Source organism: Armigeres subalbatus, chromosome 1 (genome assembly GCF_024139115.2).
Source record: "Armigeres subalbatus isolate Guangzhou_Male chromosome 1, GZ_Asu_2, whole genome shotgun sequence".
Classification (NCBI taxonomy): Eukaryota; Metazoa; Arthropoda; class Insecta; order Diptera; family Culicidae; genus Armigeres; species Armigeres subalbatus.
In genome coordinates, this window is record NC_085139.1 from 291,616,448 (window position 1) to 291,637,883 (window position 21,436).

A 21,436-nucleotide genomic window follows, 5' to 3' on the forward strand; every position below is an offset into this window, starting at 1 on the left:
TCCGATCTTTTTGAAATCTACTCCGGTACTTAAGGCATAGTCGGTGAGACACGTTCGATTGGAAAGTCGCCCATGATTTGGTCCGTGATGCGAGGGCGACCACCGACTCGCCAGACACCGTTATCCGCCAGACACCAACTTGTCCAGAGTTGGACACCGAAGCAAAATCATTCTGGAACGATTCGCGTTGAGCGATTCAAACGAGGCATCGTCCATTTCCACAGTAGATAGGCCACCCGAGCGCCGTTGTGTTCGGTTATTGGGATTCGAGTTGAATTGGAACCTTTTTATCCATGTAACTATTCGCAGCAGAGCATTGTACGAGGATTCGGAGGTACGGATTGGATAGCAAGAGCGACTTTCCGTTCTTCGAATTCTTCAGGGTTGAAGTTTTCGTCATAACTAGGTGTGAGCTAAGGAAGGCCAAAACCAGGCCGGTTTCGCCAACCAATGTGGCCCGTGCCACCACGAGTTGGTAGCCTTCAGTTGTTCGGGGTCCATTTCCGGCGAAATTATGTTCGCTGGGTTTTCGTAGTCAGGAACATGAGCCCATCGTCCGTCAACGGTTGCATGTTGAACTTCCGACACCCGATTGGCAACGAAGGTTTTCCAACTTGCACCTTCTGGAACAGATGGGCGAGGAGTAATGCCGCTGGAAGTTTTAGACGAGGAAAGCAGACTCTTTTTTGCTTCGGAGAATCCGCGAGAGCAGCCACTTTTGATTTTGCCGTCAAGAGATTCACGCTGATGGTGCCGTCATTCGCTACCACACGGATAAAAAGGCAAGCACCATATGCTTTCAGTGAAGCATCGTAGAATCCGTAAATTTGGATCGAGGAGGGTTGGACGACAGGAACTACCCAGCGGAGCACCGAGAGATTCCGGAGGGCGAGAAGGTTTTCACGTAATGCTTGCCACCTTTGTTGTAATTCATCGTCCAGGGTTTCGTCCCATCCCTTTTGGCTTCTCCAGACATCCTTGAGGAAGATTCTGGCCTGCAAGAGTACAGGACCAACTAATCCCCCCCGATCAAAAAGTTTAGCCGCGTCCGATAGTGCAATACGTTTGGTAATAATGGGATATTCATTCCATTCGTGAACGTCGAAGAGAAATTCGTCGGTGGTTGTCTGTCATTTCAACCCAAGTGTTTTTATCGGAGCCGAAGATTCCAAATCTAAAATTTTTCTTTCGTCTCGCATATCGGGTGGCAGTGGAGCGAGAATAGCAAGGCAGTTCGATGACCACTTCCGAAGGCAAAGTCCAGCTGATCGGAGGAGATCCAACATTTTAATACTTAACTGCTGACCTTTCGGGATTTCATTGGCGCCGGTTAAAAGGTCATCCATATGAAAGTTCTTTGCAACTGCCCTGCAGCTTTTGAGAGAGAAATTTCTCCGATCTTGGAAGGAGGCTTGAGCCTCTTGGAAGGAGGCTTCGAGCCTCTTGGAAGGAGGCTTCCGAGCCTCTTGGAAGGAGGCTTCCGAGCCTCTTGAAAGGTGGCTTTCGAGCCTCTTAAAAGGAGGCTTTCGAATTTCTTGAAAGAAGGCTTTTGAGACTCGTGAAAGAAGGCTTCTGAGATTTTTTTGAAAGGAGGCTTCTGAGATTCTTGTAACAAGGCTTCCGATCTTTTTGAAAGGAGCCTTTCGAACCTCTTGAAAGGAGGCTTCAGAGCCTCTTGAATGGAGTCAAAGAAGCCTCTTGAAGGGAGGGTCTCTTGAGGGGAAGCTTCCGAGCCTCTTGAAGGGAAGCTTCCGAGCCTCTTGAAGGGAAGCATCCGAGCCTCTTGAAAGGAGGCACCCGAGCCTCTTGGAAGGAGGTTCTCGAGCCTCTTGGAAGAAGCCTTCCGAGCCTCTTGGAAGGAGGCTTCCAAGCCTCTTGGAAGGAGGCTTCCGAGCCTCTTGGAAGGAGGCTTACGAGCCTCTTGGAAGGAGGCCTGAGCCTCTTGGAAGGAGGCTTCTGAGCCTCTTGGAAAGAGGCTTCCTGAGCTCCTTGGAAGGAGGCTTCCGGGCCTCTTGGAAGGAGGTTTCCGGGCCTCTTGGAAGGAGGTTTCCGGGCCTCTTGGAAGGAGGCCTGAGCCTCTTGGAAGGAGGCTTGAGCCTCTTGGAAGGAGGCCTGAGCCTCTTGGAAGGAGGCCTGAGCCTCTTGGAAGGAGGCTTCCTGAGCCTCTTGGAAGGAGGCTGAGCCTCTTGCAAGGAGGCTTCCGAGCCTCTTGGAAGGAGGCTTCTGAGCCTCTTGGAAGGAGGCTGAGCCTCTTGGAAGGAGGCTTCCTGAGCCTCTTGGAAGGAGGCTTGAGCCTCTTGGAAGGAGGCTTCCGAGCCTCTTGGAAGGAGGCTTCTGAGCCTCTTGGAAGGAAGCTTCCGAGCCTCTTGGAAGGAGGCTTCCGAGCCTCTTGGAAAGAGGCTTCCAAGCCTCTTGGAAGGAGGCTTCCAAGACTCTTGTAAGGAGGCTTCCGAGCCTCTTGGAGGCTTCCGAGCCTTTTGGAAGAAGGCTTCCGAGCCTCTTGGAAGGAGGCTTCCAAGCCTCTTGGAACACACTTAAAATTTTTCACCGATCTCAGCTGTGCAAATCTCGGTTTAAGTTCGTTAGCTGAAATATCGGATGAATAGACGTATGATTACGGCGGCTCCTTTGAGTGCCACAGTAAACAAACAGCTTTTTCAGCTGAGATATCAGCAGAAAGTTATGAACCGAGCGCTCGGCTGTGCGGATCTCGGCAAAAGAATAAAAAAAATGCCGAGCTGAACTAAGTGTGAAGGAGGCTTCCGAGCCTCTTGGAAGGAGGCTTCCGAGCCTCTTGAAAGGAGGCTTCCGAGCCTCTTGGAAGGAGGCTTCCGAGCCTTTTGAAAGGAGGCTTCCGAGTTTCTTAAAAGGAGGCTTTCGAGCCTCTTGGAAGGAGGCTTCCGAGTCTCTTGGAAGGAGGCTTCCGAGCGTCTTGGAAAGAGGCTTCCGAGCCCCTTGGAAGGAGGCTTCCGGGCCTCTTGGAAGGAGGTTTCCGGGCCTCTCGGAAGGAGGCTTCCGAGCCTCTTGGAAGGAGGCTTCCGAGCCTCTTGGAAGGAGGCTTCCGAGCCTCTTGGAAGAAGGCTTCCGAGCCTCTTGGAAGGAGGCTTCCGAGCCTCTTGGAAGGTAGCTTCCGAGCCTCTTGGAAGGAGGCTTCCGAGCCTCTTGGAAGGAGGCTTGGAGCCTCTTGAAAGGAGGCTCTGAGCCTCTTAAAGGTGGCTTGAGCCTCTTAAAGGTGGCTCTGAGCCTCTTAAAAGGTGGCTTGAGAGCCTCTTGGAAGGAGGCTTCCAGCCTCTTGGAAGGAGGCTCTGAGCCCTCTTGGAAGGAGGCTGAGCCTCTTGGAAGGAGGCTTTGAGCCTCTTGGAAGGAGGCCTGAGCCTCTTGGAAGGAGGCTCTGAGGCCTCTTGGAAGAAGGCCTGAGCCTCTTGGAAGGAGGCTTGAGCCTTTGGAAGGTAGCCTGAGCCTCTTGGAAGGAGGCTTGAGCCTCTTGGAAGGAGGCTTCCTGAGCCTCTTGAAATGAGGCTTCAGAGCCTCTTAAAAGGCGGCTTCCGAGCCTCTTGAAAGGAGGCTTCCGAGCCTCTTAAAAGGTGGCTTCCGAGCCTCTTAAAAGGTGGCTTCCGAGCCTCTTAAAAGGTGGCTTCCGAGCCTCTTGGAAGGAGGCTTCCAGCCTCTTGGAAGAAGGCTTCCGAGCCTCTTGGAAGGAGGCTTCCGAGCCTCTTGGAAGGAGGCTTCCGAGCCTCTTGGAAGGAGGCTTCCGAGCCTCTTGGAAGGAGGCTTCCGAGCCTCTTGGAAGGAGGCTTCCGAGCCTCTTGGAAGGAGGCTTCCGAGACTCTTGGAAGGAGGCTTCCTAACTTCTTGAAAGCACGCCCTAGCAAAGAAGCAACTGAACTTTTCGGACAAAGGCCTCACGTATCTTAAATCACGACTTCCGAACCTTTAGATTCTAGAGTTTTGTTCAGAAGCATATTCTCAACATTTTATTCAACATTTATTTTGTAGATTAATTATGTAGATTAAATATTTTTAAAATATGTTCATTCAACGTTTTGATTGGAACTGTAATACATCCGCCATTAAGCATTTTAATCCGAGGTACCCCCTGAGGCCAGCGAAGGTACCCCCAGGGGTACATGTACCCCAGGTTGAGAAACGCTGCAATACAATATATCGTTCGCAAAACGGTCCGCTAAATTATTCAACCCCACAACAGCCTTGACAGGAATAGTTTTGTGAACTAAGATCACCGTTTTTGCACGTATCTAAATCGTACACACATGACTGCTGGCTAGTGTGAACACTATGGGTTAGCTTTTGGTTTTGTACTAAGCCCAATTGAGTTATTTGACCCGTTGGTCAGAACTCCAAACAGGTTTGAAGAACTTGGAACAGCCGATTTGAACATATCTAAAATAAAAATCATGCACATAACCTCTAGGGGCATGTATGAATTTTAAGGTTTCTATTGGTCTTATAATGAGCCCAGTTGATAGATCAAGTTGGTAGATCAATTGGTCTGAGCTTCAGAATGATTTGGAAAAGTGAGAACTTTCATTTTGGACATATCTAAATCGTAAATCATTCGCATGGCTTCTATGGGCATGTATGGACATTATGGGTTGCTATTGGTTTTGTACCAAATGGAATTGACCCTGGTAAATCGAGGTGCTGAGCTCTAGAATGGTTTGGAGAACCTAGAACATCTGTAGAATTACTGACTGCATTCGTTTTACGTCATCTCTGAAATAATTCTGGGCACAGTAACAAAATCGTTCATGCGCGGTTCATGTTCATGACGATCCTTCCTTCAACTATTACAGGATGTATGTGTGGCCGATTAACAACCTGAGGTAAGTTCCATTTTTTTTGGGTATTTAAACATGTGAATTTGGCTGAGAAAATTCCTGAGATATAGCTAAGCCAAACCCGGGCCAATGTAATCCGAGAACCTTAAGTGTGAGTTTTTTTGGGTAAAGGTAAAATGCAGGGTCATCATCTTCGAACAGGAGCTGTAAACTGATCACTTAATAGTTCTGTAGATAACGGACAGGAAACCTAGTGGTCTAGTGGAGAACTCTCCCTTATTGAGATGGGTTCCGTACCCAAGACTGCACCGCTAACAGGATGGTCAAAAGACAAATAGTCTTATTGTAATCGAGTGTCGCAACGGCAAAAAACCAGAGTTTTGAGTTTTCATGGACTCCAATGCATTTTTTTTTTGAAGTGGCGAACCTTATTTGGAATTTCGGTACATTTTGGTTTATTGAGCTTTGTTTTCTGATGCCGATTTATTTCTTATCGATTAATCACAGTAAAACAAAAACAAAAAATGCTATCTCCGATTATTTCTATTTTTGGACGGAAAATTATTGCAACATGCAACTAGATAAAGAAAAGGATTCAGACGGATGTTGAAATTTACTAAGGTAAAGTTACATAAATACTTATTCTGTTAAATAGGATTATTGGTGTATTAAAGATAATCGATCACGTGAATATATTTTATTTTGGTGCACTAGACCTTCGGACGGATTTATCCGGACAGTTTGTTTCCCTATTATAAGTATCAAGATTGGATGATAATAGTCTTTGCAAACTTGACGAAGTAAACTAATTCAACAGTGGCTAAAAAATCACATAACTTAGAAAAATTCTTCAATTCAAAATAAAACAAAACAGAATAAGTGATGTCAACAGGTAAGATAAATAATCAACGTTATTTTATCGCAGATTTTGTTTTTTGTTCCTTTGGAAACAATATAATTGTAAATCAACAGGGCAGATATGTGCCGTCCAAGGGATATTAAACTAAAATCGATTTTAGCAACTAATAAAACAATTCATAGTAAATGGTCACATCAAAGACAAAAACCGTTTTACTGAAACGTGTCAAACTGTGTACCGCAAATCCGAACCATTGAAGATTGTGTTTTCTTTTTATAGCTACAAGCTGAGATGGGTGTTTTGTACATTTCGTTATGGTTTTGTAACAAGCTGCCTCGTTGCAGACTCACTGTTCTCGAAACCGAGAAGACAGTGCCTCGTAAAAATTAGCTTCTGATAAATTATCGTTTACGAACTAGAACTACAGTGAATTGGTGCTAATAGCTAAGTTTGTAAGCATTCGACGACATAGTGGCACTCTAGACGAGTTTTGATTTATGGTCGTGATGTGTTTGTATATGAATATATAAATAATTATATAAAAGCTATACGATCGTATCCGTAAAACACGGGCGGACTGACCTTCACATTCTACTAGCTATTCATGTACGAGCGAGTCCAATGGCAAAGCTCATCAATGAAATCTATTCATCTAGTTAGAGGGAAACCGTTCGCTATCTTACATCTGGATAATTACCCGAGATTAGTCTACATAGTGTGGAAAATGCACTACTTATTTCGTTTCCGTGGAAACGCCTCGCCTACTTATGCTACACTTCGGTGTCGTGCGTTTGAATGCGGACCTTTTTGACGCTACCGTTCCGCGACAGCCGCGGAGACTGGTTGGAACCGGAATAGCCTGGATTTTGAATGCCCAGGGCGTCGGCACTTCCCGGCGGTCGTGGTTTCTTCAGGCTGGACCGTAACGGGGTCCGGGTGGTGCTAACCGTCGAGGCTGACACCGACGTCACGGTGGTGTTCATCGATTGGACACTGCCGCTAACGGTGCCGCTACTGCCGGAATACGGCCGACCGGACGAATCCGTTACTGAGATCCCTAAAAACGGGAGATTATGTCACAAACTTTTTGAAGGCGTTTAACTTAAACAAATGCTTACCGATTCGACTACCTTTCCCCCGGGGCGTATCTCGGTAGCCTGGATTAACTACCGTCGTCGGGGTGGACCGGCCACTTTGGCCGGACACCGTTGGTAGCATCGTTGGATCCCCGCCGGGCTTTCGAGCCAGTATCAGATCGTAAATGGCCAACATGGCAAGACAAATGGCAAGCACTGCCACCGTCAGCTGGACATAGAACGGAGCACCACGGGTCACTTGAAACTCCCTCTGGTTGTTGTCCGTTGTCACACCGAAAATGATGATCGCAATCAGCGCTAGAACGGTTCCAACCAACGCCAGCAGCAATTTCACAACGACTAGAGTGGTGTATCGTAGGACGACCTTTTCGCGGGACGAAATCATCGCGATTTGCAGTATGCACAGTATGCAATAGAATCCGAATGCAATGCAGCCGAACGTGGCCAGCAGACCGGCTACATAGATGGCATCTGCAAAAAAATCAGTTTTACTATTTCACACCTTCTCTAAATCATAAATTTCGTCAATCTCACCTGAAGGTCGAAAGTAGGACACTTCGGCACCGCATTTCTCGCGGTACCTATACGACAGCAGGCGGCAGGTGCGCCACGGTCCGAAGTAGCCCTGGTCCTCGTAACCTTCGGTGTTTCGGAAGTGTCCCCACGCGGGCAGTCCGACGGCGGTGGCACTCAGCGCGAAGCACGCAAATCCCAGACAGGTCACGATGGCGGCGTAGATACTGGGCGCGATGGCTGCCATTGTTGCCCGTCAGCATTATTAACCGGGGTGGGGTAGTGCCCTTTGTTGCGCGCACTTTTGTTCCGTGGTGGTCGACCGAAAGAAGTAGGTCAGCGTGGAATGGCGGCGATGACGACGGAGTAATGTGTTTTGTTATCCTCCTGTGGGGCAGGGCGTTGTCTGCGAAAGGATAGATAAAGCAGAGCGATTGTAATTATTAAACGTTATTACAGTTAGACGAGTGATTGAGTAATGAAGCACATGAATATTGATTGGTTTATGTTGAAAAGGAGTGGGCTTCCGTGGCTGTCTAATATTAAAGGCAATCATAAAAAGGATTTAAAGGGCATGTGGCGTAGACAAGTGTTGATGAAAAAATATTTAGGCTTTTTTCTTTAGGAAATATAAAACAATTAAAGCACGATTGGGTAAAGTAGTTGGGAAGGCAATGGTCGGGCTTGGACTAAGACGCACTAAACGTCTTTTTAACTGTGATACTTTGTTCATAATAGGAAGCAGACCTGTGGTCGTGGGGGGTCACGGTTAGACGACGACTAACAAGCTATCCCGGGATGATTTTCATGCTTAAGATATTTCATTTTTACAAAATTACTTTTCTGGTTATATCCCTTGAAGAGAAGAAAAGAAAAGCAAAGCAAAGTTAAGTTAGAATATTATAAGAGGACATCCCAGGTGTCTTTCAAAAACAAAATGTTGCGTTAGCGATGATTAAATACCGAGTTTAATTAAGCCAAATAGAGCGTATAAATCAGTAAGAGCCAGTTCGCAATGACTGACCAATTTAGTTTAAATTTTGTACGTTTTTTCTACTCAATTAGTACTTTATACCATTTTATATATGGTTATAAAATGGTTTACTTTAGAAGAAAATTGACTTTTTCGATAAAAAAATGTCGTTTTTCCGAAGGGAATATTTTTTACCAACAGTAGATCTGTCTGGATTAAAAACTAAACTCATTTCATAGGGAAACGGTTCGGCACTTCATCTCATAGCTCCCATTTCCATCCCATCAAAAACAAAGCAATGAAAAGGAAATTGGTTTGTTTCTTATTTTTGTGATTTTTTTTACCAGTGAGCACGCGTGTTAGCAAAAAGAAGCGACGAGATTGGTGCTGTATTTCTTTGTTTTGCGATGAGATGAATACAAGACAAAATTTTCAAAACGACTTATCTGCTTTTGTAAACAAAGATTCAAACGACGATTTGACGAATCTGATAGCTCTCCCATGAAAACCAACACCATCAACAGGTAGTGATAACTTTCACCTTGAAAAATTTGTCTTGAATATATGTTCAGTTTCAGTGAGATGGAAAACGGAACATTTCCCTTATATATAATTCAGAAGCGCCAACTTCAGAACATCTAAGAAAATCACAATTTTCTGCAGCACTGTTTATTTAAAATAAAGTTCGCACAAATTTCGATCCTACTGATGTTAATGTTTTCCGATCTGGATAAAAATGTCAATGTTTTTTATATATGTAGAAATAAAAAAATCAGGATTTTTCATTAGAGGAGAATAAAAATAAAATGTCGATAATTCCTCAATTTTTATATGTGAGTTCTAGCAGAACATACATTAGTAAAAAAACACGATTTTTTCTTCCTTGCAATTAATCAACATTTTAGTCTCAATACGTATTTCCTTCCCAACTTGAAAACTTATTCAGTGTTTTGTTATCAAAATGAAATACGTTGCTCGATTCAAAAAATGGCCAGTGATGACCCTATTTTTCACATATGATTTTGTCTATCTCTAATTTTACCACGTTTTGGAGATCGAAGTAGTCATGGTGTTTTTTTAACAGCAGATTTTTTACTGCATTTTTCCAAATATTTGTGAAAGTTTTCCACAAGATGGAGTCTATTGCGGAGTATAGGTATTTACAGATTATGTGATAGGTAGTTTCTTCTGCGGATCGTTTTCGTTCGCTGTAACCGCTGACAGTAATGCTTCAGCTACGCATGATAGTGACACTGGTCGGTGGAAGAAATGACCATCGTTGTCGGCATCAGAGATCTTCCCGAAGCGCTTCCAAGTTGCCAATAATCTTGTTTCTAAGATATCCATGTAGGTAAGCGTTCTCAAAGCGTAGGCAAAGTCCGCATCGATAAAAGAAGAACCCAAGTAACCAGAAGTTCCTTTGAGAGTGACCCGGAACAACCAGACCAATCCAGATCAACAACATTCCCAGAAGCGGTCAATAGAGGGAGTTTATTTTATATGATGTGGCAGCACGGATCAGCATAGTGCATCAACTAAATATGTTACAGTAGGGATGCCTTTCGGATAGCGGAGGAGTATGGTAATAATGGTTACTTCAATGTGAGTCTTCTTGTTCTTATTGACATTACATCCCCACACTGGGACAGAGCCGCCTCGCAGCTTAGTGTTCATTAGGCACTTCCACAGTTATTAACTGCGAGGTTTCTAAGCCAAGTTACCATTTTTGCATTCGTATATCATGAGGCTAACACGATGATACTTTTATGCCCAGGGAAGTCGAGAAAATTTCCAATCCGAAAATTGCCTAGACCGGCACCGGGAATCGAACCCAGCCACCCTCAGCATGGTCTCGCTTTGTAGCCGCGCGTCTTACCGCACGGCTAAGGAGGGTCCCGCGTTCAATGTGAGTACCAACTGCTATTAGAGGTTTATAATTTCATTGTAAAAATCTTTTGGGGAAAATAACCTTATAAATACGAGTAAACATTCCATATTCTGCAATTACAAATAATTGGCAAAAACAAATGTAATTCATCTGTAGACACTTCATTTATTATTCTCATAGATCTTGAATCTATATTGGAGTTATTTAAGATAAACATTTAATGGACATATAATTAAATAAGCAAAACGTATATATTCAAATTCGCGTCAATGAAAATAGGGTGTCAGTTTTATACTCATATGTCCCTTTAAATGTCTTCACAGAAATTTGAGTAGTCAAAATAATTCGAAATACGCGAGTTTCCAAGAAGGTCAAAGCTGTTTTCCGTACCTCTTGAAAGGAGGCTTCCGAGCCTTTTGAAAGGAGGCTTCCGAGCCTCTTGAAAGGAGGCTTCCGAGCCTCTTGAAAGGAGGCTTCCGAGCCTCTTGAAAGGAGGCTTCTGAGCCTCTTAAAAGGAGGCTTCCGAGCCTATTAAAAGAAGGCTTCCGAGCCTCTTGAAAGGAGGCTTCCGAGCCTCTTGAAAGGAGGCTTCCGAGCCTCTTGAAAGGAGGCTTGGAGGCCTCTTGAAAGGAGGCTTCAGGCCTCTTGAAAGGAGGCTTGGAGCCTCTTGAAAGGAGGCTTCTGAGCCTCTTGAAAGGAGGCTTCTGAGCCTCTTGAAAGGAGGCTTCCAGGCCTCTTGAAAGGAGGCTTCTGAGCCTCTTGAAAGGAGGCTTCCGAGCCTCTTGAAAGGAGGCTTGAGGCCTCTTGAAAGGAGGCTTCCAGGCCTCTTGAAAGGAGGCTGAGCTTTTGAAAGGAGGCTTGATCCTCTTGATAGGAGGCTTCCAGGCCTCTTGAAAGGAGGCTTCCTGAGGCCTCTTGAAAGAAGGACTTTGAACCTCTTTAAAGGAGACTTGAGGCCTCTTGGAAGGAGGTTTCTGAGCCTCTTGAAAGGAGGCTTCCGAGCCTCTTGAAAGGAGGCTTCCGAGCCTCGTGAAAGGAGGCTTCCGAGCCTCTTGAAAGGAGGCTTCCGAGCCTCTTGAAAGGAGTTATCCGAGCCTCTTGAAAGGAGTCTTCCTAGCCTCTTGAAAGGAGGCTTATGAGCCTCTTGAAAGGAGGCCTGAGCCTCTTGAAAGGAGGCTGCTGAGGCCTCTTGAAAGGAGGCTTCCAGGCCTCTTGAAAGGAGGCTTGAGGCCTCTTGAAAGGAGGCTTCTGAGCCTCTTGAAAGGAGGCTTCTGAGCCTCTTGAAAGGAGGCTTGAGGCCTCTTGAAAGGAGGCTTCCAGGCCTCTCGAAAGGAGGCTCTGAGCCTCTTGAAAGGAGGCTCTGAGGCCTCTTGAAAGGAGGCTTCCAAGCCTCTTGAAAGGAGGCTTCCGAGCCTCTTGAAAGGAGGCTTCCGAGCTTTCGGAATGGAGGATTGAAAGGAGGCTTCCGAGCCTCTTGAAAGGAGGCTTCCGAGCCTCTTGAAAGGAGGCTTCCGAGCCTTTTGAAAGAAGGCTTCCAAGCCTCTTTAAAGAAGGCTTCCGAGCCTCTTTAAAGGAGGCTTCCGAGCCTCTTGAAAGGAGGCTTCCGAGCCTCTTGAAAGGAGGCTTCCGAGCTTTCGGAATGGAGGATTCCGAGCTTTTTGAAAGGAGGCTTCCGAGCCTCTTGAAAGGAGGCTTCCGAGCCTCTTGAAAGGAGGCTTCCGAGCCTCTTGAAAGGAGGCTTCCGAGCCTCTTGAAAGGAGGCTTCCGAGCCTCTTGAAAGGAGGCTTCCGAGCCTCTTGAAAGGAGGCTTCCGAGCCTCTTGAAAGGAGTTATCCGAGGCTCTTGAAAGGAGGCTTCCGAGCCTCTTGAAAGGAGGCTTCCGAGCCTCTTGAAAGGAGGCTTCCGACCCTCTAGAAAAGAAGGTTTCCGAGCCTCTTGAAAGGAGGCTTCCGAGCCTCTTGAAAGGAGGATTCCGAGCTTTTGGAATGGAGGCTTCCGAGCTTTTTGAAAGGAGGCTTCCGAGCCTCTTGAAAGTAGGCTTCCGAGCCTCTTGAAAGGAGGCTTCCGAGCCTCTTGAAAGGAGGCTTCCGAGCCTCTTGGAAGGAGGCTTCCGATCCTCTTGATAGGAGGCTTCCGAGCCTCTTGAAAGGAGGCTTCCGAGCCTCTTGAAAGAAGGACTTTGAACCTCTTTAAAGGAGACTTCCGAGCCTCTTGGAAGGAGGTTTCTGAGCCTCTTGAAAGGAGGCTTCCGAGCCTCGTGAAAGGAGGCTTCCGAGCCTCTTGAAAGGAGGCTTCCGAGCTTCTTGAAAGGAGGCTTCCGAGCTTCTTGAAAGGAGGCTTCCGAGCCTCTAGAAAGGAGGCTTCCGAGCCTCTTGAAAGGAAGCTTCCGAGCCTCTTGAAAGGAGGCTTCCGAACCTCTTAAAAGGAGGCTTCCAAACCTCTTGAAAGGAGGCTTACGAGCCTCTTTAAAAGAGGCTTCTGAGCCTCTTGAAAGGAGGCCTGAGCCTCTTGAAAGGAGGCTTGAGCTGGTATGGAGGATTCTGAGGCTTTTGAAAGGAGGCCTGAGCCTCTTGAAAGGAGGCTTCTGAGCCTCTTGAAAGGAGGCTTGGAGCCTCTTGAAAAAAGGCTTCCAAGCCTCTTTAAAGAAGGCTTCCGAGCATCTTTAAAGAAGGCTTCCGAGCCTCTTTAAAGGAGGCCTGAGCCTCTTGAAAGGAGGCTCTGAGAGCCTCTTGAAAGGAGGCTTCTGAGCCTCTTGAAAGGAGGCTTCTGAGCCTCTTGAAAGGAGGCTTCCAGGCCTCTTGAAAGGAGGCTTGAGCCTCTTGAAAGGAGGCCTGAGCTTGAAATGGAGGATTCCGAGCTTTTTGAAAGGAGGCTCCGGAGCCTCTTGAAAGGAGGCTCCCGGGCCTCTTGAAAGGAGGCTACCGAGCCTCTTGAAAGGAGGCTTCCGAGCCTCTTGAAAGGAGGCTTCCGAGCCTCTTGAAAGGAGGCTTCCGAGCCTTTTGAAAGGAGGCTTCCGAGCCTTTTGAAAAGAGGCTTCCGAGCATTTTTAAAGGAGGCTACCGAGTCTCTTGAAAGGAGCCTTCGGAGCCATTCGAAAGGAGGCGTCCGAGCCTTATAAAACGAGACTTCCAAGCCTCTTGAAAGAAGGCTGCTCACTCCCGTGCTTGAGAAGCTCGACAAGGATCTCGTCCATCCCAGCAGCTTTACTGTTTTTTCAGTTCGTTTAAAGCCTTCTTTACCTCGTCCAACGTTGGTGGTTCCACAGCTTGACCGTCGCCGACTATGTCCATCCTGCTCCTTAATACACCTGCATGTTCACAGCTCAACATATCTTCGAAGTGCTCCTTCCACCTGACTGCCACCATAGTCTTGTCTGTCAGCAAATTCTCCTCTCGGTCATTGCACATGGCTGGTACATGCGCATTATTATGCCGTGCGCCATTGACAGTTGCGTAAAACGGCCGCATATCGTTTCTATCCATGTCCTCCTTCGCTTCAGCTATCACACTCTCTTCGTGTTACCTTTTTTTGCGGTGGATTCGTTTCTCTTCTGCCCTTGCTACACTGTACCGCTCTCTGTTGGAACGGGTACGAGCCACTAGCATTCGACTCCTAGCAACATTTTTCTCGTCCGTCACTCGCTGGCACTCCTCATCAAACCAACCATTTCGTTGGCGTCGCTGTGCAGTACCTAACACTTCCTGTGCTTTTGTAGTCATAGCTTCGTGAATGTTTCCCCACAATCTGTTGACGTCGCCAGGTCCGGTGGCATCTCCTATCTGCTCGTCCGGCTTCTGGTGGTACTGTTCAGCAGCTCCTTCAACTGACAAGCGTTGAATACTGAAACGCATCGTTCTGTTGTTTCGCGTTATTATAGATGTAAGGTCCTTCAGTGTCCGAGTAAATTTTCGGACTTCTGAAGGACCTTACATTTATAACATCCGAGAAATGTCGTCCGTCGACCAGCACGTGGTCTATCTGTGAGCAAGTGTCTCGGATGTTGCCAGGTGTGTTGCGGATGTTCTTACGTGCGAAGTAGGTGCTGCTGTTTGCCATCCCTCAAGCAGCAGCAAAGGTTACAAGTCGCAGACCATTATCGTTGGTAGCAGCGGAATGAAGTCTTTCCGTGCCAATGACAGAACGAATGAAACTTTTTCTGCCGATCTGCGCATTTGCATCCTCGATGACAATCTTTACATCGTGTGTTGGGCACTCTCCATGGACCTTATCAAGGCTCTTATAGAAAACATCCTTCACGTCATCAGGCTTATCGTTCGTTGGGGCATAGATGCTGATCAGGCTAGAGTTTGCCCTTCATTTCAAACACGCAAATGCGGTCGCTTATTCTGCTTCCCGATCATTATGAAGCCAACTCCTCGTTCCGCTCTGTGACCGCTATAGTAGATGTGGTACTTGAATGGAATGTTCGCCATGGGATCCACCGCCCGCAATTCACGTTCTCCAGTTCTGTGCCACCGTATTTCCTGGATTGCTGCCACATTCACGCCGACCTTCTGCAGCTCACGAGCCAGGACCCGGGTTGCGGGTTCATTCAAAGTTCTCACGTTCCAATATCCTACTTTCCAATCGTTGTCCTTTATTCGTTGCCGGGTCTGTTGCCGTTAAATTAATCCGTTTGCTCTACTTTTGTCTTTCTTGGTAAGTTGACAAAAGTTGAAGGGGCTGCCTTCTCGATGCTGACACGATGCAGCATGATGTGCACAGATTAGTTTAGAGTGCCTCGCTGGCACCCGGGCGATGATCAGCCGCCCCTAACATAGGGAACAGGCGCTGTTGAGAGCCGCTCCCAACATGGAGAACAGACGCTCGATCAGATTTGCACCTCCAGAGAGGAGCAAATCCCCCCTTCCCTATCAGCACACGACCATGGTTCCCACCGGGGTTGGTTACCCGATCTTCCCTAAAGTTGTTCGTATCCTGGCCAGCGCCACGAGGAGGAAGGGATAGGAGTTGCTGGGTAAGAGGCTAAGGCCCGCGAAATGGGGTCTATGTTATTCCTTCAGGTACGCGAAGTACCAATGGTACGCTTTACAATACTGTTGTGTAGAAGTTGCATAGGTCACATCACTTTCCATGATGAATTCCGATCTATGTTACTGATTACCCCACCCAACTAATACAACTTCCTTCCCGTGGTAATTGTGGAGATGCAGAGGTATTCTCGGTCTCTAGTAGCAATAATAACCACACACTAACATTACCTCCCTTTCCCAACTGACTCTAAGGACTTGGCCGGCGCCGTTAATGAACAACATTCGACCAAACCAAACGACATTTTCGGCAAAACGACATTTTTGGCTAAATCACTTTATTGGCTTTATCATAATTTTGATTCGCGTCACGCAGAAAGTCGTTTAAGACGACTGCGTGAATCGGCGTGGCAATTTTTTATGTGTTTCATGAATGCCACTTGGCCGAACAACACGTTAGGCCAGTAGTCATCTAGCCGAATACCATTTGGCCAAAATGATTATTAGGTCGAAAAAGGTTTAACCGAAAATGTAATTTGGCTGACATACGGACAAAGATGACGTACGGCCGAACTGGTAGAGCGGCTGAAAAACTTGACAGATCCAATGCTGTTTGACCGAAATGGTCGTTTGATCAAATATGTCATCTGGAGAAATAGGTTCTTCTTCTTCTTCAATGGCACTACATTCCAACTGGAACTTGGCCTGTTTTTCAACTAAGTTTTCTATCCAACATTTCGCGCGCGGTAATGGCTGCCAGTTTTTGACACTTTTCTTGGCAGCCATTGACACTTGGCAAGTGTCAAAAAACGGTAGCCATTACCGTGCGCGAAATGCTGGATAAGCCATTGCACTATGGTCCAGGATACAGATTTACGTGGAAAGATGAATTTTACGCCAAAACTATATTGTTCGGAATTTCCAGAGGAAGAACTAGGTTTTTGTAGCAGTCGATTTGCGATCAGCTCAAACTGTAATTATATTTTAATTATTTCTCTTCCAGTACAAGTGTCACCTAACTTACAAGAAATAGTGTCTCCTCTAACTCTTACGATGATCTACGAGCAATCTTTCCGTTCTCTCGAACAATCCAGTGACGTTTTTTACAAATCTAGTCCGTGCACAACTTGAGCACCCCTAGTTTTCTCCTTCCGCTCTCCAAACAGAATTCGTATTGGATCTATATCGAAAATGTTTTAGTACATTGTTTTTCGAACACTATTATCTATCGTACTTACTGCTCTTCAGAACTGTAACCGTAAATCTATCGATCTCTTCTTCTACCGGTTTTAAAACGCTTTCGATTCAATTAGAATTTCACAATTTTGGTTCGTTTATTTCTCCACTCCTTATCATAGAAAAATGTAAACAATCAACGAGCTCACATGCTGTTGTAGACTGGTCACACATACTTCATCATCATCTCACGTCTCATCGTCGTCTCACGGATTGGCGTTGGTACAGTAATCACTGGAGATTATCAACATATATATTTTTTTTAGAAAAAACTGTTGTTCTACAAAATTGTTCGAAATAGTAAGGCCATCATTATGGCGCTACCAAAAAAAGGGTGGCCCATCATATAAAAAAATTAGTAAATATTTTTTTATGTCTTGGATTATTGACATGTTATGTTCTACAAAGTTGTAGCGCAGCTTGTTCCAATCAATTTTGCAAAAAAAAAACTTTTTCTGTAGCTCTCAAGTTGGCTGATTTAGAGCAATTTTACCTAATTGGATTAGGGTGTACCTAAAAAAAAACAGTATTTTTAATCTACTTTTCTTGTTTTAGATTTCTCAAAAAAGTCGGGGGCTTTTCAAGAAATGTTTCCCATTCGAAAACATGCATGGCCAACTGGTGACTGTGTTAGATGGTTTACCGATTTTTAGCAGGGCCTGGCAAGATTCAATATTTTAATAGTTAGGGCCATTAATTCATCGTTTTTAATAGTTCGTCGATCGATTGATACAAAAATCTCCAAAATCGTTGTGAAGACGGCTTATCAGTCCATAATTCCTGACCACTTTTCGTGACGGTCTAAAATTCAAATCTTCACGAAGGACGTAATCTCACGACAAATAATATGGAAACAACATAAAATTATCTTCACATGATCTCTGAAGACATTTTATTCCCCCTATGTGGAAGTGGATTTCTTCAGCTGGGATAGCTGTACATACTGATTTATTGTTAATTTCAGTTATCAAACTAGTGTAATATTTCGTGTTGCTTGCCTTGTGCGTAACGCTTCTGGGGAGGTAATAATTGTTTTAATGTGGCTGATAATTAATTTAGAGGTTGGATAATATAAGGTGTTGAACAATCAAAAAGATAGTAGGTCCACTTCTATTGGTACTATAAATGTGTCAGTCGCAAAGCAAGATCCATTAGGGCACATACAATTATTGCATCATGGCTTGTGACTTCCAGTTGTGTCAACCGCTTTTAGCAAACAGATTATGTAAATATTAGTAGCCCAACATTGCCGTAAACACCAATATTCTACATCTAAATTGGTTGGTTTATCAATATCAGATAAATGCCTCTGATATGAAAGAGATGAAACATGAATGAATGAAAATTGTGCCTTCGATGGTCGTTCTCAGTACATTGCAGTGATGTTGCGTCTGCAAAACCATTGACGGGTTCAGTCTACACGCCCAACTTGCATACGCTAGCAAAAACATTCAAGTACCGTAACTTTACTGCTCCGTTCATCTTTTCTTCCTCACTATAATTTCTAATAGATAGCAGACAAAAAATAACCCACTGAAGTCGATGATAAAGACGGGAACTGCCGCTTGGCCAACCGGTTGTGTTGCTTTTTATTTTCTACTCTCCATCCAAAGCCCGTTTGCGTACACGCATCTACCGGTTGGTTATGGGTTGCAACATCAACACCACGATTGCAAACAACGCCACTCCCTGGCCCACGATGAGTTAGTTGACTGGTTCAACCGTCCCCAATGTATGCGGTTAGGCCATCCATCCATGTGTCATCCGGGAAGCGGTGATGCAGCCAGACGATCAGTTGAAAATCGGTCCCATCGCTTCCTACGCGAACATATTCGGACCGTTGTAGGACCATCAATACCTATAATTGAAGTTGCGCACTGTGGTCGTTATATCGATGATTGAAGTTCGAACTTGACACCTTGGTCAATTACTGCGCGCATACCACAGCGGGTAATTGAACGTCGTCGAACAAAACAAAAGTCAGGTTGGTACATAAATACCTCAGATATGTATAAGCTTAATTGTTTTTAAGGTCTATGCTACGTGTGACAAGGGCCACATTGAAATTTTATGGGAGACATACTGCCGAACAACACAAAACATAGATTGACGACTCGTGTGCAGCGTACTAAGCCAAAGTTCAAAGCAATTTCGTTCAGGTGCCCCGTTGGCTTCTTTCAATACCTTGTTTCCCCGGGCTGGTACAATCGTACCTAAACATGCAACCATCCATAGTTATATTAAAGTAAAAAACTTAACAAATAGGGTTACTGATTCTGGGTTCGAGCATATGTATCCACATTGGGCTTAAATTGAAACAAAAGTATAATTGTGATAAATTTTCAAAAAAATCGTTTGTGCCTTAATAGCCTGTTGAAAATACGACTAATATAGCAGCATATTTTTTATTGATGGAACATATACCCTATCTTGACTGAACACACCGGGAAGCAATAAAACAATCAAAATGTCATTGTCAACTAATCAAATCGTTCACGGGTAGTGGAGTACTGGATAATGGATCTGTTTTCCCCATGTACGAGTAGGTATGTGTAGTTACTCCTCTCGGCTTGGTGCATCCTCCGATCTGTTCTCTGGATACGATCGTACGCTGGGCGCTGCTGCTGACTGGTTACGGAACGCAGTGACGTGTGCACACAACAAGTATAGTGTGTCACGCGCGTATCCATTATGCAACAGAACGGTACGAAATAAATATAAAGAATTATTATAAATTATCGCATTACTGTGAAGCACGATTGAGGTTGATAGTTTTGTGGCATACTTTGTTGATATTCCTGCATTTTTTACAAATACATTTTGATTATTTATCTTCAAAACAATTTCTAAAACTGCACGAAAGTTAAGAAAAAAGTCTAATGCTTCGTATGAAACTATAGATTCCATATTTATCGTATCTATTACGAAAGATTTGAAAAGCAAATTATCTGTTTCCTACTTTTGAAATACGAGTTTGGAACTGTGAACATAGGAGCGGTACACGCTCTATCAAGTGGTTGCTTGCATAGCATTTAGCCATTGCTACCTCTCATAACAAGTGTTCCAAACCAACCTCGATCTGTTAATATTAGCATCACATCATTCAAAGTAGGTAGCTACTGTTATGAAACTGTCGCTACGATACATTTGCATTTGTAGATCATATTTGCTTTCAAGATTGGTACAATTGTGCGAAGTGTCAATTATTGAAAATTGAGATACATATTTCAATTTGTAACGAATAGTGAATAAAAATAAACGCTATTTTGGATGAGTGAGCTTCATTAGAAACAAATATTTTTGTTGTAATTTGATATGCACTTCACAATGGCAATCCAAGTTATGCACAAATCTTATCGGAGCGCATGTTGGAGGCTTTTAATCCAATCTTGAATTGATTATTGACTCCGAAAACAGGTTCACGTTCGAACAATGGTTTGTTTGGTCGAATACCATTTGAACGAAAACTACAAATGACTTAACCCATTCAGACCCAAGGGGTTATATGTGATCCTTAATGAAAAATGGTTGTATAAAATCGCACGATGCATAGAAGTGAACGACCTAGAACAGTGATCCCCAAAGTGCGGCCCTCCAAGCCTTTTCCTGCGGCCCGCGAAGGTTTTCTGAGAATACACTACATATGGCCCATTCATAAGCATTATATGACTTTTAATCTTTTCCAGTATCTCGGTGTAGTCCTGAACCCATCAATTTCAAATCACTATGATGTTGAAGCACGATTTATATGTCGTTAACAGTTTTATCATTGTAATTAATGAATTTCATTACTTCATACATAAATGATAAGTAGGCCGACAACAAATATTCTTCGATGTTACCGCCCGGGGTTATGATAATGGCAAATTGGCATTTAATCGCAGATTTAAAGGAACTCAAGATTAAACTACAGGTAAAAATAATGTTGTCATACACTGCTCCGTAATGAGAATGCTTTTATTTTCCACAACAAGTTAGATTATCGAGAAATTGAACTGAAATTTGGTGAATTTTTACCTCCAGAAACTATGTTGACTATCAACAGGGAATTCTGATCAAAATACCATTCGAAATCCTTTCAGTATCGCAAACAGATTCTGTTCAGAACCTTCAATCGGTTTCTGTTCAAAATCTCAAACATCCCAAACGGACTCTATTTGAAATTTCAATCATATTCCGAAAAAAAATCTGCCCCGAATCTCGACCAGAATTCTGTTCAGAATTGCGAATGGATTGTCTTGAAAATTCCAAATGGATTCTGTTTAAAATTCTGATTGGATTCTGTTCAGATTACCGAAAGAATTCTTAAGAATCTCAAACGTATTCTGTTTAGAATCCTAAACGGATTCTGTAAGAATTCCAGATGGATTCTGTTTAGAATCTCGAACGAATTTTTCTCAGAATCTCGGATGCTGCTCATAATCCCAAAAGTGTTTTTTTAAAGGACTTCTCCGTTATTTGCTACGAAAAGTTAGAGTGATCAATCAACATCGAGCATGAAAAACATTAGATCAAAATTAAAGAATCGGTTCCCACATGATCATTTGGGAAAACAGCATAAAATATTTTCTGCCAACTGAGCTGAAAAGATGCTATGGTAAAAAAAAAAATTTCTTATGACAAGGCTATTGCAAAAACGGTACTATAGACTTAAAGCCAACTAAGGCGAGAAAATCTGTAGAATGAAATGTCTTTACAGTACATAAATTAAAAATAATATTAATAATAATAGGGATAAGGAATGCAACACAGGAATAAAACATTTGGTTCAAATATTCAATATTCTGAAACAAACTGAAAAACAAATCTTGTATATACTGCGGCCCGCTTCAACAGCTCAACATTTTTGTGCGTCCCTTGATAGTAAGCATGCTGGGGATCACTGACCTAGAAGAACCTAGAACGTCCTGAATACGATGAAGTTCGGAAACTGAAAATAGTTGGTATATGGGCAGCAAACTGTGCTATTTTCAAAATAAGATTTTTGTTCAATCGTATCCGTAGAGTTACCGTGATGAACAATTCACTACTTATAAAATACCTTGGATGCCCTAGACCATGCCAACTATCCTTGAGTTCA

The 21,436-nt window shown here is 44.2% G+C and overlaps 1 protein-coding gene across 13 annotated transcripts in view; it reads right to left on the reverse strand.

The window, feature by feature from the left end:
- Positions 1 to 5,263: 5,263 nt before the first annotated feature.
- LOC134207720 (uncharacterized) overlaps positions 5,264 to 21,436 on the reverse strand; it is a 65,325-nt gene continuing 49,152 nt past the window's right edge. For 12 of the 13 annotated variants that reach the window (XM_062683557.1, XM_062683554.1, XM_062683553.1 and 9 more), the window contains 3 exons: positions 7,290 to 7,674; positions 6,777 to 7,226; positions 5,264 to 6,715 (listed from right to left, as the gene is read on the reverse strand). In XM_062683557.1, coding sequence (XP_062539541.1) covers positions 6,429 to 6,715; positions 6,777 to 7,226; positions 7,290 to 7,515 — 963 coding nt within the window. In that variant the 5' untranslated portion in view covers positions 7,516 to 7,674 and the 3' untranslated portion in view covers positions 5,264 to 6,428. Of the gene's footprint in view, positions 6,716 to 6,776; positions 7,227 to 7,289; positions 7,675 to 16,358; positions 16,381 to 21,436 lie in introns of those variants that run through there. The other variant, XM_062683560.1, reaches the window with a different exon arrangement.